The sequence below is a fragment of the Atta colombica genome, unplaced genomic scaffold (assembly GCF_001594045.1).
Source record: "Atta colombica isolate Treedump-2 unplaced genomic scaffold, Acol1.0 scaffold243, whole genome shotgun sequence".
NCBI classification, from domain to species: Eukaryota; Metazoa; Arthropoda; class Insecta; order Hymenoptera; family Formicidae; genus Atta; species Atta colombica.
The window spans coordinates 407,053-424,591 of NW_017259342.1; the positions used below are offsets into that span (position 1 = coordinate 407,053).

The 17,539-nt window shown below is 31.3% G+C and overlaps 2 protein-coding genes across 6 annotated transcripts; one reads left to right on the top strand and one right to left on the bottom strand.

Moving 5' to 3' along the window:
- Positions 1-7,949: 7,949 nt before the first annotated feature.
- LOC108688860 (histone deacetylase complex subunit SAP18) lies at positions 7,950-9,076 on the bottom strand. Its single transcript, XM_018195367.1, has 4 exons — positions 8,882-9,076; positions 8,673-8,779; positions 8,123-8,317; positions 7,950-8,043 (listed from the first exon to the last, which is right to left on the bottom strand). The coding sequence occupies exons 1-4, from the start codon at positions 8,951-8,953 to the stop codon at positions 7,950-7,952; spliced, it is 468 nt and encodes a 155-aa protein (XP_018050856.1). The 5' UTR covers positions 8,954-9,076.
- Positions 9,077-12,227: 3,151 nt separating this feature from the next.
- Positions 12,228-17,519, top strand: LOC108688852 (dual serine/threonine and tyrosine protein kinase). 5 transcript variants are annotated; one of them, XM_018195356.1, is made up of 5 exons: positions 12,375-12,487; positions 12,906-13,079; positions 13,237-15,672; positions 15,948-16,091; positions 17,097-17,519. In XM_018195356.1, the coding sequence occupies exons 2-5, from the start codon at positions 12,956-12,958 to the stop codon at positions 17,126-17,128; spliced, it is 2,736 nt and encodes a 911-aa protein (XP_018050845.1). In that variant the 5' UTR covers positions 12,375-12,487; positions 12,906-12,955; the 3' UTR covers positions 17,129-17,519. The 5 variants fall into 5 exon arrangements, with proteins under 5 accessions (XP_018050842.1, XP_018050845.1, XP_018050841.1 ...); XM_018195353.1 differs by lacking the exons at positions 12,375-12,487; positions 17,097-17,519 and adding an exon at positions 12,228-12,364 and having other exon boundaries at positions 15,948-16,373; XM_018195352.1 differs by lacking the exon at positions 17,097-17,519 and having other exon boundaries at positions 15,948-16,373.
- Positions 17,520-17,539: the final 20 nt, after the last annotated feature.

Sequence of the window (17,539 nt, forward strand, 5' to 3'; positions counted from 1 at the left end):
AAAGAGTTTGTAAAATATGTATAAGGGATTATTCGTAGTTAAAATTATTTTCACCGATGTGTAATTAATCAAAAGATTCACTTCTGTATTTCGACGATCTGCGCGCGATCCATCGCATTTGTCTGTTGAGACCTTCCGTGCGATCTCGAAGACAGCGACTTGGAATTTTGACACTAAGACTTGCTAATGACTGGGTATTAATGTAAACAGATGTGCAATTTTTTATCGCGGAGAATCCCCGGCGCCATTTGTTTTCCCGCAACGTCTCGTTTCTCGATTCACCCCTAAATCTCTTGTCATCGTTGGTTTCTTACGGTGCCTCATAAACAACGCAGTGTTAATGCCTTTCATCAAGAGGGAGATGAGGGAGGGTTTATGAGAAGGGGAAACGCGACTTACTGATTTTAAAATAATGCTTTAATATTCTCGCGTTTTCGTAATATTTTGACAAACAGTTATAGTTTATTTTATGTAAAACTTAATAATAATTTCAATTATCATGATAAAATTATGCTAATCGAATCTTATTAGATACTTGATATTAAAAACTTTCATCGAAGGATAATAATTTTAAAAAATGTGACTAACAATTTATAGAATGAAACAAATTCACAAGAAAAGAAATCTTAGTAGAAGGAACTCGCATAAAGATTGTCGGCCACATGATACGAGTTTTTTACTCTCTTGTTGGCTGCGAGGTTGAGACAAAATGACAAAGGGATGGAAAAAAAGCTAGACGGGTGTGTGAACTGCTCCGCAAGATGTTGCGATCCATTACAGCCTGCTGGGTTCGGAAAAAAGAAGCACAACCATATATGACTTATCGGTAAAACATCATCGACACTGCTGGAATATCAAACAATACAGCTCGATAGAATACAAATCTTTTCAGAAATAAAAATACATTTTTATGCTTTTGAAATTCAGATATTGAAAGAGAAAAAGATCAAGAGATATTCATATGTTATAAAATTATATATTATTATATTTTTTATAATAATATAAAAATTAGTTTAATTGTAAATAATCGAGAAAAATAAAATCGTGAAAACTCAATAACATTAATATTATATATAAATAGTGTATTTATATACATAATATTCTCATTGAAATAACATTAATATCGCTTTAATATCGTTTTACATTGCAAATACTAATGCGAAATAACGAATGCGTCTATATCGTGAGCAGTTGGTATTAGAAAGCTGATTCAGACTCAGGAAACATCCACTTCAGGAGTATATCCGGGGTCCATTACCGAGATCTTGGAAAGCAACCGCCCGAAACCGACCGAGATTTGTGTTTCTGCTTTTATATCGCGCTCTAACTCTAGCTCCAATGTGTTGTATATGAAATTATAATCTCCTAAAGACTACATTAATAATGAAATTCAAACTTCTATGTTTATGGATAGATAATATTTGAAATTAAGACATTACAAATTAATAATTTTCTATCTTAAATTGTTAGAGCTATTATATCCAATCAATGAAAAATGTCTCATTAGTATCTTTGCAATTGTTTAACAAAAATCAATTATCTTTTATACATATAATTATAAAATTGATATAACTCTTTCTCTCAACGTAATAATTTTAGAAAATTATTTGTGGACAGAAAATCATTTGTTTCTATGTATGGTATACCTGATATTAAGAACGACAAAGGTGACAACAGATATTTCACTGTCCATAAATTCGAAGTAATGAAATTCCATTGTGGACAAATGTGGATTACATATATCTCCGATTATGGATCTGCAGAGAAGTGGCGTAATCGAAAAACGAACGTAAATCATTTCGCAAATCTGTACAACGCCGTACGCACACGTACGATCATCTATAAATATACCGATGGCCGAATAAAAATCCGTACAACAGCACAGCAGAAAACGGCTTCGGTTTCGGAGAAAGTATCGGTACGACCCCCTCGGCATGAGCTATCCACGTCGAGTTTATCGGTCGTTCTATGCAAGAGATTTGAAAAAAACGATTTATTCGGAAATATGTCGGCTTTATATATCGTTATGGAGCATACAAGCGGGAAACGACGTCGTGCCCGCCACCACCTTTTTACCTCTCGCAACCCCCGTACTTTATTGTTCCCGCTCGTCCCGCTTGGTTCGCATACATTGGGAATATTTATTTTTATTACAGCCACCTCTCGCGCTCCTGAGTCAACAGATTTCTTGTCACTGCACCGGTGCGAATCGATTCTGATGCGTTCGCGGCTCCGATGCTCTTTCGGAAATTAATAAATCTGGAAAATTTGAGTTATTGCTTTCATTCTGATCTCGCGATTTCCGTAATATATATTCTTACGAACTTTATGGATAAAACGAATTCAACATTTGCTTCAGAACTCATGCACTTTTAAATTTGATAAAATACTTATTAATATTATCTACTCGCAATATAAATAATTATATAATTATATAACATTTTTATTATAAATAATTTAAAAAGTGAAAAATAAAAATACACGCACGTTGTCCGAGGTTTTGTCACAAAAAATAAATTTCAATAGCAATATAAAAAGATAGCGTAAAAAAAATAATTTTATTTATATATTTGAAAGTATTAATGAAATACTGTGAATTTAAAAAAAAATCGAAAAATTATTAAAAAGCCATATAACAGTTTTATAAAGTAAAGTAGATAAAAGTTTTCTAATTTGCTTAGAATAATTAAAAGTAAACAATAGAAACCAGTAAGTAATTCTGAAACTATGTAATTCTAAAATCATGTAATTCTGAATAAATTTCTATGTTTAAACAACAATTCAATAAGCATTTTATCATTCTCTAAAACGCTCGTTTAAGTTCTCGCGTGCTCACATTATATCGCTTTAATATTTTCGAGAAGACATCCCTTACGAACTTGGCGGCCACTAGCGAGTCCAGTAAATCTTGCCCTCCTCCTGCCGAGGAACCGAGCCACCCCCGAAGCCACCCCCACCTAGCCATTCTTATTCCCTCGTTACTCGCAGCTTCGCTCGAGGCGGCTCTCTCCTTATTATATCGTCTTTCCACGCCATAAAATCGGAAAAGAATTTCGCCCCCCAAGACAATAGAAACTAATAAATTTGATTACTGATTACACCCGCGAATTTTCGAGAGAAGGTGCGGCCCTTAATGCACGCCAAATCCACTCTACCGTCTCTATAGATCTCCCCAGTGCTTTAAACTTTACTTTCTCATTAAAATTTTTTTGTACGACATAGCGCGTATTTTACGGTAGCAAGTCTGATGTGATAATATGCCATTATTAGTACATCCGTCGAAAAAGAATATTAAGCTTTATGATATAAAGATATTATGAATATTATGTTAGATTCTCTTCTTGATATGTGATAATATTATTGGATAATAAAATAATAATATTTAATTGTAATATAATATAATTTATATATTTGTTGCGACGTTTTTTCGCAATTATAGCAAATCTGATAAAATATCTTTAATTTGAAATAAATTGGGATTTAATTTGAACTATGTTCACTAATGTGATATAATTTTAATACATTATAATTAATGAATCAAATTTTTATATGTTTTATGTCTAGCACAGCATATACATAATATTATTGTAGAAGAATATTGCACAGCTATGTTAGATATTCGTGTTATCGCTCCAGCAGTAACGTCTTATGTTTTAGCTTATATATTTACTCAGGGGAGAGGTAGGTTAGATATTTTCCGGCAATACTGGAAAACGAAAGCGGTAGTAACGCTATCGTCGAAGTTAGATAACGGTCGAGGAGAAATCGTAACGGTAGAACTGGGATGGGTTTTTGGGGTGTGCACAGTTTAAACTTTCCGCGACCCTAAATCTCCGGGACCCGGCTTATGCTTCGTAATATCATAATATCGTAATATCGCAAGAGCGGTTTGGTATAATTAAAGTGGAAGTGTCTTTAAAATAGCCGCAGGTGATTGCGGTAAGAAGCCACCCCACAATCTTTCCGCCGTTTTGCGCTTCTCCCACTTTACGAGCGCCAACAATAACCGATATAGAAACTAATGTGTACAAAATATATCTTTCCTTTCGAATACGTAATAAAGAATCAGGTTGAATTTGATAAATTTAAACTCCCGTAATCCGATAATTCATAATTGTTATTAAACAATTATTAACATTATATATTATAGCCAAAATACAATTTAATCATTTTAAGTAGAATAAAACAATCTTTTCGAAACATAAACGACGGATCTATATTTATTCAAACCTTAAATATATTTATTTTTTAATATTTAATCTTCATACTTTTTTGTACGCAAAAAGCTTGAGTTTTCATAATAAAAATATATAGTAAGAAATTTAGTTTGTACATTCTTGTACTGCACTATATAACTATATATGATAACTATACATGATGATGATGAGAAGGAAAATATTTTTGGGATTTATAACATTTTATAAATATGTCAGTAACTTTTCTTTCAACGACGCATACAGCATATTGACAAATTAATTCCATTAATTTTATCAGTTTATTAATTATTCTTTGAAACATTCTTTCTAACAGCTTTAGGCCCGGTTGCATCAACGTTATTTTGATTTTAAACGAAACTTAAAATTCTCTTTATCTCATTTTAAAAGAGACGAAAAGAGATGGAAAAGAGAGTTTTGAGCCTGTGCAGATACTCATTTACATCAGACAATAACTTTATGTAAAATATAGTTTAAAAATTTATTAATAAAAGATATATAATAAATTAATATTCAATTTATAAATTTTATTTTAATTGGCCATATTTTAAATTACGTTATTTTCTGGCCAAATAATATATAATATTGTATCGTTGTAATATTATACGCAAACGAAATCTCTTGAGAGGAGCCTTGTCAGTTACAGATGCTTAATCTGACATATCAACCCCTACATTCCTACTGCTTTTTCTGATTTTTTGTTGGTACGCAATATCTACAAACAAGATTTAAATATACGGTCACTTTTTACATTCCTTTTATTCATTCGTTTAATATGTCAGTGAAAATGGCCAATATTAGAATGTTACATAATATGATATTCTTGATAATCTTGCCAAGAGATTTAATTAACTTCGTTTAGATAAAGAAATATTTAGTGACAACACCGTATCTCATATATATCTTCCGAAATACTTTTTAATTTGTAAAATATATTTACTATTTTATTTTAAAAAGATAAAGGAAATATATATTTGTGGATTTAATTTTCTGATTGACAATGACATTATAATGACTGTAACACATACTTTTTAATAAACAAAGCAGAATAAACTTTGAAAAATTTTGAATTATATAAAATATTTCTAAAAAAAAGTTCTTGAAATAAAATACTAAATATAATTATTTGAAAATATTATACTTCTGCAACAAAATGTTTCATTTTAATATATAGTAAATTAAAATAAATGATAGACAGTTATCCAATAGTACCAATCTAATGATAGAATTATAATATGTTTAATCTTCAAAAATATTTTAACAGATTTAAACTTCATATAATGCATTCAATTAATTTTAAATGATAATTTAAAATATATATATTTTTTAATTTATCAAAGTTTATTCTTGTTTCTGTTTACATTAAATTTATCAATTTTAATAATTTTGTATTTTCAGAAGACACATCAAAATTTGTAATTACCTACAATTAATTCAAAGACTTCATTTCCATTTTATTTGCTGATGGAATGAAAAATTTATGCGTAAATCTATGCAATAGAAATCTCTTTTACCAACTATCGTGTAAATCAAAAAATATACTATCGATGTTAACAAAATTTAAACATTTAAATTACCATTTAACATACTTTAATTAATTACCATTGATCTTTAAATTTCGATTAATTTATTGCTTATAAATATATTAATAATATTTGATGGTATAAATAATTTTTTCACGAAATCCATAAAAAGAATTTTTCAAATATAATAAATAATTGCAATTGTGAATCTTTGAGGAATTTTTAACCAAGTTTTTAAAAAGTTATTAACAAAATAAGTTTTGAGAAATATATTAAATTCAGTGAAATTAATAATATTAGAAAAAATAAAATGTAACCAATTTGTATACAAATAATTTTAATTAACTTTTTTAATGGATATAGAATCCATTAAAATCATAATTTAATTATAACAGAGAATATTTCGTGATCTAAAATTTATACTTATATATTTTCTATTTTAATTAATTTATATTTACTTTTTCTAACTCTATTTTTGATCTTGCATTTTCAAGTTTTTATATATACTTTTATATATACTTGTTTAAAGTAAAGGATAAAATGTGTAACAATCCTTTTGTAAATAGCGTTTACTTTTTATATTTCTTAAAACTTATTTTGTTAATAACTTTTTAATAAGAACTCGATTAAATGTAACTCACAGCCTTCTAATAATAATATATCAAGATCAAGATTATTGGAAGAGATTATTATTCTCCTCGTTTTCATTTTTACCAATCAATTCAATTTCACTCACCAGCAACGAGTGATGCAGGATTTGCAGTTTGCTCCGTTAACTCATCGCAAACTTCACTTTTGTTGGGAATGCTGCACATCAGTAGCTTTGTCAAGGAAATGAACAAAGGAAATACGATCAGTATTTAATCGCTATTGAATAAACTTTGAAAGTTGATCGCATGATTTATTTTCGAAGGAACATAAAAATCGCAATTCTACTCCGCGATTACTGTCCACGATACGCGAAAATACGAGACAGAATTTACTTTGTTACACGACGGATGTATAAACTGCACTGATCTGTTTTATTATGTACACACTATGGCAGATTTGTCATTAAATCAATGGACGAGCATCTAAAGCCACGATATTGCAGGCGGATTTCCTTTAGCAGTAAATTCCGACCCATTAACGCACTTTTAATGAGTAAACTTCGCGATTTATTGCGAAGAATTCGTGCTCTGTCTGCGTTTGTAACCGACGCGCTCGAAACTGTCATGGCGATCGGACAAACGCGCCACGCGCGGCACGTTGAGTGATTTGAACTGAAGGTAGTTGAAAGTCAAAAATTAAGTTGATATTCATAATCGATTATTACAGTTAAAACTATTTTAGGGTGATATTCATAGTCCGTGCTTATTTTAAAATCTTGAAATATTATATTTAAATATTATATTATGAACCAATCAGACAGCCATATTAGCATCTCAAGACACTACTTAAAATGACCTTAAAATAAGAACGAATTATGAATACCGTCCTCTGATTGGTTCGTTACATCTTAAGACAATCTTAAGTATAAGAATCGACTATGAATACCAGCTTTAGAAATCTTATATTTAAGGCTGTCTTAAGTAACTTTCAAGTCTCATATAACTCGAAAAATTCCGATTGAAAAAGAGATTTTATTGTAGTGTTTTGAAAAGCTCTCGACACCGAAATAAAAAATGCGTTTCATAAAAAAAAAATCGATGACCTGACTTCGATACTGTAAAAAGAATTGATAAGATCAAAATGATAAGATTAGTAAATAGATCATTTTAAACTCACTTTACAACTTTTGTATGAAACATTTTTCTTAGAAATGCTTATTTTTCAAGATAATTAAGAAGTCTGAGATTTTTGTACATATATCCTGTATATAAAATTCATGTATTTTTGTAGTTGAATGATAGTATTATGAATGATAGTATATTATAATATTAGCAACAGAATATTTTTAAACATAATGAATGATATAGGTAAAAAACTTTTAACGATTTCTCAAGACTAATGTCTCTGAGACCGAGTATCGCATGCTATGATAAAACAGCAATAAAGTGAGAAGAAACGATATTAGATATGAATCTATATATTTCAATTTCAAACTAAAACTACCTATTCTGGACAGCTTCGATAAATACAAAAGTTTGGAAAATCTTCAGTAAGAATATATGTTTTATTTTACTTATAAAAGAAATATTCTTGTTGAAACTTAAACATTAAAGTTATTAAATTAATATTGACGTAAACCACCACGTCTAACTGCTGGTTGCATCATTCTATTGGGTGGCGTTATTGATATATCAAGATAATCTCCTATTGTGAATCTGTAACAAAACACATACATGATAATATATAAATGCTTATTAAAAAAAGAATCAACTTTCTAATTGAAATTTATATTACCTTGCCTGGGCTAGAGTTTTGTTATCGTCTGCACCTTTCTGTCCAGAACATGTAACACCAATCTCACGCATGCGATAACCAGAATTGCGTAACTCAGGAGTTACTAATGAAAAATCAAAGTATGTTCCCTTGCTGCGAGCGTCCGGGTTTACTTCCTTAACCAAGCCTGTAATTTCTCGCAAAGTTGCATCCATCCTTCATACAGAAAAATAATTAAAATTAGAGATGATTTTTATATAAAGGCTAATCTATAATATGTTCTTTGCTTCCTATTTCTCTTTATCTCTTATTCTTTATGATTATTTTATCATTAATCATATATTTTTTTTGTTATGTATTAACTTTTTCGAATTTTGTCAATTTTTATCACAGATGACAGAAGGAAATAGGATAAGAAGAAAAAAGACAAAGTAAAAAGTGATAAAAAGCAAGAAACAGAAAGCAATGAGCACATTGAAGATTAATCTTAAAGTTGATATTAAATTATTAAGAATCTTAATAAAATAGAATCTTATAATCTCTCCTCCGTTATAAATAATGATAATATTACCATGTATATATCTGCAGTTCATTTGAAGGCACATTCCCTCTACTATACTCCATTATGTTATGATGACGTCCGGTGTTGCAGAATACTCGCAGTAGAAGCGGACATGTCTGAAATGCAAGCAAGTATAATATTATCGCATTTACGATTAAAAAAAAAGCACTCAAATCCACGAAAAAAACATTTCTGGAAAACACTTGTTATTGTCTTACCTTTTCTCTGTCTACCGGCTTCTCAGGGAGCTGTTTCTCGTCGACTACCATAGATTCTAAAGCCGATGCCATTTCACTTAATCAGAGATAAGTCTGAGAAACTGCAAAAGAATTGCTCTACTTTAATGAGAAACGATAAGAAATGTCAAAATCGTATGATTGTCTGTTTAGGAAAAATATGGCGGGTTCGCTCAATTTCAGAGGTTATGTTTTATTATGTTTTAAAAGGGTGAAAGGCCGTTTCTATGAGATCCTATTGACAGCGCGCGAGTATTCGAAATGATTGATAGCATAATGGAGATTTCCACAAAGGTCGGGGCGATTATTCGTCAGATCAACAGATGTATATACATATACGACGTAATGAGAACAAAATAATTTTATCAAGTAGATTTTACTGGAATCTCTCAGGCGAAATGAAGCGTGGATGATTCACGATTACGTCTGGTTCGCGATATTTTTCGCTTTATTTTTTATGTCTATGTATATATGTTGCTTTATTTGCGCGTATTTGCGAAACTCGATTACTTTATGTGAAATGCACATGTTCTTGAGAAATAAATGTTCTTAAGAAGTAAATTTGAGAATAAATTTTATATAAATTTTTATTATACAAAAATAAAAAATTTTATATAAGTTTTATAAATTGCTGGCCAGAACAAAATAAAAAATGATTAATGACGTTTGTGTAAGTTAAATATTTCATGCGGAGTTGACGTCGATATATCAAAACTTCCATTAACTTGATTGAAGATTCATTTGTCAAGAAGTATTTACAGTCAGATTATATAATTTTAGCAGAAATCGAGCAGAATCTATCGTTTTGTAATAAAAAAAATATATATTATGTTTATCTAATTAACGTTACGGTAGATTTTGATCAGTTTCTACAGTCATTTTTTGTAGTTTGATGCATAAAAAAAATTAGTGACGAATTATGTGTTATTCCTGACAAAAAAAAATCGGAGTATAAGTCAAATGTATAACAGAATAAAAGCATAAACGAAGCTTTTAAGAGGCAAAAAATTTTATTACGTTTTTACTTTCTCTTTACATTCGACTTACCCTTCGATTTTTATTTTCGTCAGAGATGTAACTAGAAATTTCGCCGCATGTAAATTGTTAATTAATCACTGATTAAATTACTCAAACTTTGGAATCATCCAAAGAGAACAGTTTTTAATTGCAACAACGCTTCTGTGTCTATTCGAACAGATTCGCACAACTGGCAACTTTTCTCTAAAAACATTTCTTTTTTATCTTTTATTTGCAGATTTCGCTTATGAATTGATTTGGAAAAACAAAAAGGAGTTTAATAGAGCAGGAAGATTAGCGTAGAAGTCTATACAGCAGACTCAATTTCTTTTTATAAAAGAACGCAAAGAATATATCGTCGCCTCATAGCATTATCTATACGAATGAGGGAGTCTTGTTTACGTTCTCCTTTCTTGGTACTTATCCCTAATCGCGACGAATGACGCTAACGCATACATAATTAACGGAACATTGTCCCACCAGTCCAACTGAAACGAAGGTTTATATTATATTGACACGTTCGCATTTAGCAATACATGAAAGTATTTCTAAATGAATATTTAAGCAGTGATGATGGTGGTAAACTTAATCGGATAGAAATATTCAATCGGACGATGAAGAGGGAGAGAATAGTTTGTGTTTTAATAAAGTTCAACATCACGACCGAGGAGTCGCGTCAAGAGCAGTCATCGAAAAGATAACGGCTTTCGTAAGTCATCGATTATATATTTATATATACATGATATGTGTGTTTATATCTGTAAGGCTATAAATTTTAATAAACATATATCTAAATCATTAATAATCGCTGAAATATTTGGAGCATAGAGAATCGAGAGAGCGAGACCAAGAATTACTTTGTAATTATAAAGTTATAATTAATCAGACCGAATAATAAAACGTTTAGGATAATCCTTCTAAAATTTTTACTGATAAGTATTCATCGATATTTTTTCAATTGAAGTCACGAAACATTGATTCAAAATTTCCTGGCGAAAATAAAAATCGGAATGTAAGTCAAATGCAGTATGAGAAAAAAAAATAGTTGCAATTATCATAATCTAACTATAATTTGTAGTTATTTTTAGGACAACTGCATATTTATAATTATTTTAATTATGCAAATATGCAATCAATTGTACTTAATAATAATCACATAATAATCACATAATATGCACTGCTTTAAAATCTGTTTTAGATTTTTCATATTTTTTTAAGCTGTTATTATTAGTATATAAATAGTAAATATATTTAAGAAAATAGTTGAATTTATTATAATTACGATTCCATTTACTGAATAAAAATGATTATTTTACTTATCATCATTTGTATCTTAAGATATTTTATTATATTAATATTTTTGAAATTATTTTAAATAATAAAATTTATTCACGTTTGAGAGAACTATACATATATGGTTATTATTATACTAATATGTTATAGCAGTAATAACGTAAAAAATATAAAAATGGAGTTCCTAACTCCATTATTTATGATGAAATTAAATTAGTCAAAAATACTTTTCTCTCAGTGTATAAGAAGAAAATGAAATTTTTAACAGACAAAATTGAGAGACAACGAAATGTAAAAGAGATTTTTATGTTCTTTTTTTTTATATTTCACTTTTTCAATTTTTACCTTCTAAAATAAGTTTTACTTACACTTCTGTTACTATCTCTTTATGTTCAACTTACAGCGATTTCATCAATTAAGCCCGTTTTTACTAAAGTAGATTAACCTTAATCTCGGTTCAACTAACTCTTTATCTTTTTCTTATTCTTAAAACTAGATAAAAGAATTAATTGAACCGAGATTAAAGTTAAACTGTATTGATAGAAACGGGCATTAGTAAGATAATTTTAATTTCGATTTAATTCATTCTTTATCTTTATCTAATTCTTAGGATTAGGAAAAAGGAAAAAATATAAACACTAAGTTAAACTAAGATTATTAAAGTAAATTTACATTGATAAGAAACGAGCATTCTATTTATACATTTATTCTATTTATTCTATTTATACTCTAATTTTTTTTCGGAGAAAGACGTCAAGTTTTTTACTCCGATTTTTTTTATATTTTCGCCATGGGATTTCAGATAATTTAACAACTGATGGTGCAGGCTTTTCCCTCTTTTGCAGCAGATATTTATTCTTTTGATAAACGGCTTTTATTAAAGCGCAACGAGTCCCATAGATACGGTGCGGGTGAGTCGCACGGATGCATAAAAATAGTTTAATTAATTAAAGTGAACATGCATCTTTATCGCGTAGCTCCTCGCGCTTTCTTTGCTAAGAGTGGCCAAGAGCACAGAGAATTGAGGGAGCACAGCACGTCGCGTCGATGGCATGTTCGCCCGCGCGTAGTCTCGAAGGGTCTGGAAGCATCTGCACTTCAGTGTCTTCAATCGACAGCATGCGTCGGCGACGTATGTTTTGGTCTCGATACGCGGTAAGCGGCGGTCTCGCGTGAGCGCTGCGATCCGTCCGGATTGTCTGTGCTCAGATGACCTGACGGACCAAGCGATCTTCTTCTCCCGCTCGTATAATTATAACCGCGAGAGATCATATACTGGTGAGCTAAGCATCGGTCTCGATCATGCAGAAAAACAATGCTTGTCCCAACCGCGAAACGATGACAAGTCGTTCAGGTCGCTGCCAAGAGGAATCCCCGTCTCCTCAATCCTCATCTGATCGCTGGAATTTTTCGACGGTCTTGTGAACACGAGTATTATTCTCGGACGTGATTCAGAACATTGTTTACGTCTGCGTCTGATCGTAGCATAGATGTATATATTGCCGCTGACGAAAGTGATAAATTTGCATGCATGCGTTATAACCTATTATGTTTCATTCATAATTTGAGGAATATATACTGATACATGTACCTAATGTTTAACACATTGTCATATTGCTTTTTGAGTCTGATTCTATATAAATATGTATTAAGGGGCATTTCTGTCATTTAATTAACTGTATAATAATGTTGATAGGGTATGACCATTTTCTGGAATGTATGTATGACTGAAATAACGTGGGAAAAATGGTAAGCAATTTACCACAAGAATTTAAGAGATATCAGAGGAACAGGAATCAGCTACGACATATACTTGAGGAAACGCAGCGTACTTTAGAAGTAATAAAACTTGAAAACTTTTTCCCTGGAGGTAATTATCTATATTTGATATTTTTGTTAAATTGATAAATCCATTACATTACTAGTGAACCTTAGATATATGCTAGTTGAACCTTAGATATATGATATTTATACTATTAATGAACCTTAGGTATATGATATTTATAGGTATATGACATTTCTTGTAGAAAATATTATCGAGGAATTGCTGCCACCTTTGACCTTGGACAGGGTGACACACATTCTTAATAATTCTCCTGCAATAGTTATTTTTGGACAAGACAATAAAGCCAAAGCTTCGCTGGTCAACAATTTACTTTCTGTTGATATTTTACCACTGTCTAACGATTCATGGAGATGGGTCAAGATTATTTATGGTCATACAAATCATGTCAGTCTTACATTAGGTTTAGAGTATGAAGTAGTCGAGACGTTAAAGGCAAATGAAAAGTCATGGAGCACACTTCCTCTCGAAGATCTGGAAAAGTCAATGAACGAAGATATCAATTGTCCTACAGTGCTCGAAGTGAAGTTAGATCAAGCAGTACTGAAAGAAGGTGTTCAAATATTTGTTGTCCCCAACAATGGTGTAGTAACAATTCTTGCTAAAGGTCTATTGAAAATTTTACCCATCTTTCTTTATGCTCTTGGAGAACAACCGTTGACTGAGGAAAACTTGGAAGAATTGAGAGATTTGAAAGAGACTTATCCTTATAATCCAATTTTATTCATATCGTCATTAGCTAACGTTTTGCTGGATGGCACAGATGCAGAATTGACTGAATCTGAGCAGCATAGCCTGCAAAGTCGGATAGAAGTGTCGAGCGTATCTAAAGAGTCAAAAAGTGATGATAGTATTAATATTGACAAAATGAATTCACTTGGTCTAACATGGCTGGATCAGTTAAGCAGTTTAGGATTCCTAGGAATGGAAGAGTCTGTGGAAGTTCATCAATTAATATGGCTTGTTGGCGAGCAGTATGTTAATAATTCAAGTGATCTAGTGGATTCATGCAAAAAAACGGACCGCATTTTACATTTTACGCGTGCCTGCTTGCAAAGCTATTTGATTAATGCAAGTACTTATTTGAATGAAATACACACGACCAGTCTACGTAAATTTATTTTAAGTGCATTTGACATGGCACGAAAAATACAGATCACTCCTAGAAGGATACAATACGCCCAGCAAAAAGAAAATGAACTTTATGATAGTCTAATGAAGGTTGTTAATGAACAGCAAATGGAATTGACTGAATTAATACAATGTATTATTCAGGAAATGAAAGATGATATATTAGAATCCACCGATGATATTTTCCAGTATCAGACTGTTCCATTCAATAATAGTGAACAAGCAGAGTGGACCGTTACTGTTCGCGTCGCGACATCGGAAGTTCAACGATTCGTGTTAGGTCGCTTGGGCGAGAAAGTCGCAAAGGAGCTCGTAAATTCGGTCAACTGTCTTCGGGAAACTTTTATTGGGACTCTTCAACGTTGTTTAATAAGTCTCGAAAAGACTTACGAACACGATAGCAGCCTGCTAGCTAGCGATGCCTTAAAGCAAATACTTTCCGCAGCATACAATGTGGAATTGCATAATTCGTCACCATCTTTAGTGCATTCGTTCCTGGAAAGATTGAGACAGCTCTTCAAATCTTTACCGCTACCATGGACCCCCACTCCGACTTTGAATGCGACTTGGAGGAGACAAGTTACTGTCGATATCTTGAATTCTTTATCGGCAGCAAGATTGGCAAAGACAATTTCCATGCAATTCAGAGACAAACTAAAATCATCGCACGACGCTTTCCAGACTGCCTTGAAATCTCTAGAGAATTATTATTCAGGAAAGCTAGAAAGAACCGAGGAGCAGAGAATAGCTATACGAAAGTACCACGCACCTAAGTTAGCTAAACTCGCATTGGAGTCCACGTCGATGATGGATGCGATTCGTTTTGGCATTCCTCATTATGGCAAAGAGATTGGCAGAGGACAGTATGGTGTAGTATTTGCTTGCGATGGTTGGGGTGGAGCACCAGGTCCATGCGCAGTAAAATCCGTTATTCCACCGGACGAGAGACATTGGAACGATCTCGCAATGGAAGTTTATTATACCAGGTCGATACCAGACCATAAAAGGATAGTGAAACTTCGCGGATCTGTTGTAGATCAATTGTACGGCGGAGGATTCGGATTGGGCACTGCAGTTCTCTTAATCACTGATCGATTAAGTCGTGATTTATACTGTGGTATACATGCTGGTCTTTCATGGTTTGAACGTATACAAATAGCAATAGATGTATTGGAAGGAATACGCTACCTTCACTCGCAAGGTCTGGTTCATCGTGATATCAAACTAAAAAATGTCTTACTTGATGTAGAAAACAGAGCTAAATTAACTGATCTCGGATTTTGTATTACCGAAGCTATGATGTCAGGCAGTATCGTAGGAACGCCGATTCACATGGCACCGGAACTCCTGTCTGGTCATTACGATAGCAGTGTCGATGTCTATGCCTTTGGTATCTTGTTTTGGTATATATGTGCTGGGAAGGTTCGATTACCATACGCATTTGAACAATTTCATAATAAGGAGCAATTATGGACAAGCGTACGAAAAGGTATTACTTTATTACATATAGAGGAAAAGATTGAGCCAAAATTATAAACACATTTTTTCTGAAAAAAAAAAAAGAAAAGATCAATTTCATATTTTACAAAAATTATATTAATATTTATATAAAATCTCTCTTAATTTAATTCAACAAAGAATGTATGTTATTATTCTTGAGCTGATAGTTGATAATTTACTGATTTAAGTTCCTATTGGTCTCAGACTTTCTTATTATTACATACTCACGTTACATGAAGTATTAAGCGAATGTATTTACATTAGGACTTAGGCCTGAAAGATTATCACATTTTGACGAGGAATGCTGGACGTTAATGGAACAATGTTGGTCTGCAGAACCATTCAAGCGACCATTGCTCGGTGCTATTCAACCTGTGTTAGAATCTATTCAGGAAAAAGCAGAAAGAGGCAAGTCCTTGCAACTAGGCGCACAAAAACTACAAGAGAGTTCATCATCCAAACAAATAAATCCTGCATTAGCATTAGCAGAGCCTAATAATCAAAGAGGTGCTGTATTCAGTCCGCTTAGACGCAAGGTTTTTAGAGCTGTCAATCCTGTCGCAAGACCTTTTCACAAGACCAAATTTTTCCAAACGGGTATCTGCTCTAACATATTCGTTCAAATGCGAGAATTTTAAATGCCAGGAGATTGAAAATGTCGCGTTACTATTCTGTTACAGATAGCTTATTGATATATTTATTGCTTGGAATGCTCTTGATATATGGCTCATCATTCTCATTTTCATTGATTCGATGATACCCTTAGTAATATTTTATAACACAGTATTAAAGTGACGAACTTTATGTCCGAATTAATTTTTTAAATAAATCACATTTTTTTATCTTTTATAAGATCACATAGAGAATACATATAACGTATGTGTAGCAAAATTGAATATAAAGTAATTGGGCCGAAGTCATTCCAAATAGTATATCATCAATAAATATTCAACAGATTAGATTTTAAATATTTTATAGTCTTGTATGGAAATGTTACAAATTTTATACTGTAATTTTATACTGAATAATGTATATAGGCATTTGATAAACTTTTTATTATTAGTTAACAAAACATAATATGTTAAATCTTTTTTTTTAAAACATATTTATTGCTACAAAGAATAGTATTTTGATTGTTAAATTACTTCTTAATATTCCTAATTGTGACTACATGATTTTGTTAAACCGGGAAATAAAGCCGGAATGGTTAACCATAAATGTATATTGTTGAAGAATAAATAAAGTTTCTCACTTTTGTATTTGCTGTTGACACATATTCATTTTGTTTCTTATAAAACCTATCGCACCTATACATATATACGTATTTATGGATAATACGTATATTCATTATTTCACGAATAGAAAGATTTTCATATTTGATTAGAGAAATTTATTTGTATATATTGCTTTCAGATTATACAGTCTTCACAACCAAGCCTGCATGAAAATTTGGGTGGATATTGATAATACAATTGTTTCAAGAGATTATAACAATGAATTGTACATATTTCTTTTATTACTGAATAAGTATAAAGATGTGAAGATGATATGCAGAACGATTTATTAATTAAAAAGCGATATAAATATATGAAGTCTGTATATATTTTTCTAAAGAAAGGAGGAATAGCAATCTCTTAAGGTACGAATTATTTAATTTTTCAATTACGATTTTTTGATTAAATTTTAACCAAATATTTATAACCTAGTCATAATGATACGTAAATAGTGAACATATTTGCCTATGTTTTAAAAAAGTTATGTTTATCAATTAGGTATTTAGCTGACCATTATTTATTATATACATATGTATTTATTATATATATATATATATATTTACATATGGTTGTCGTCAGACT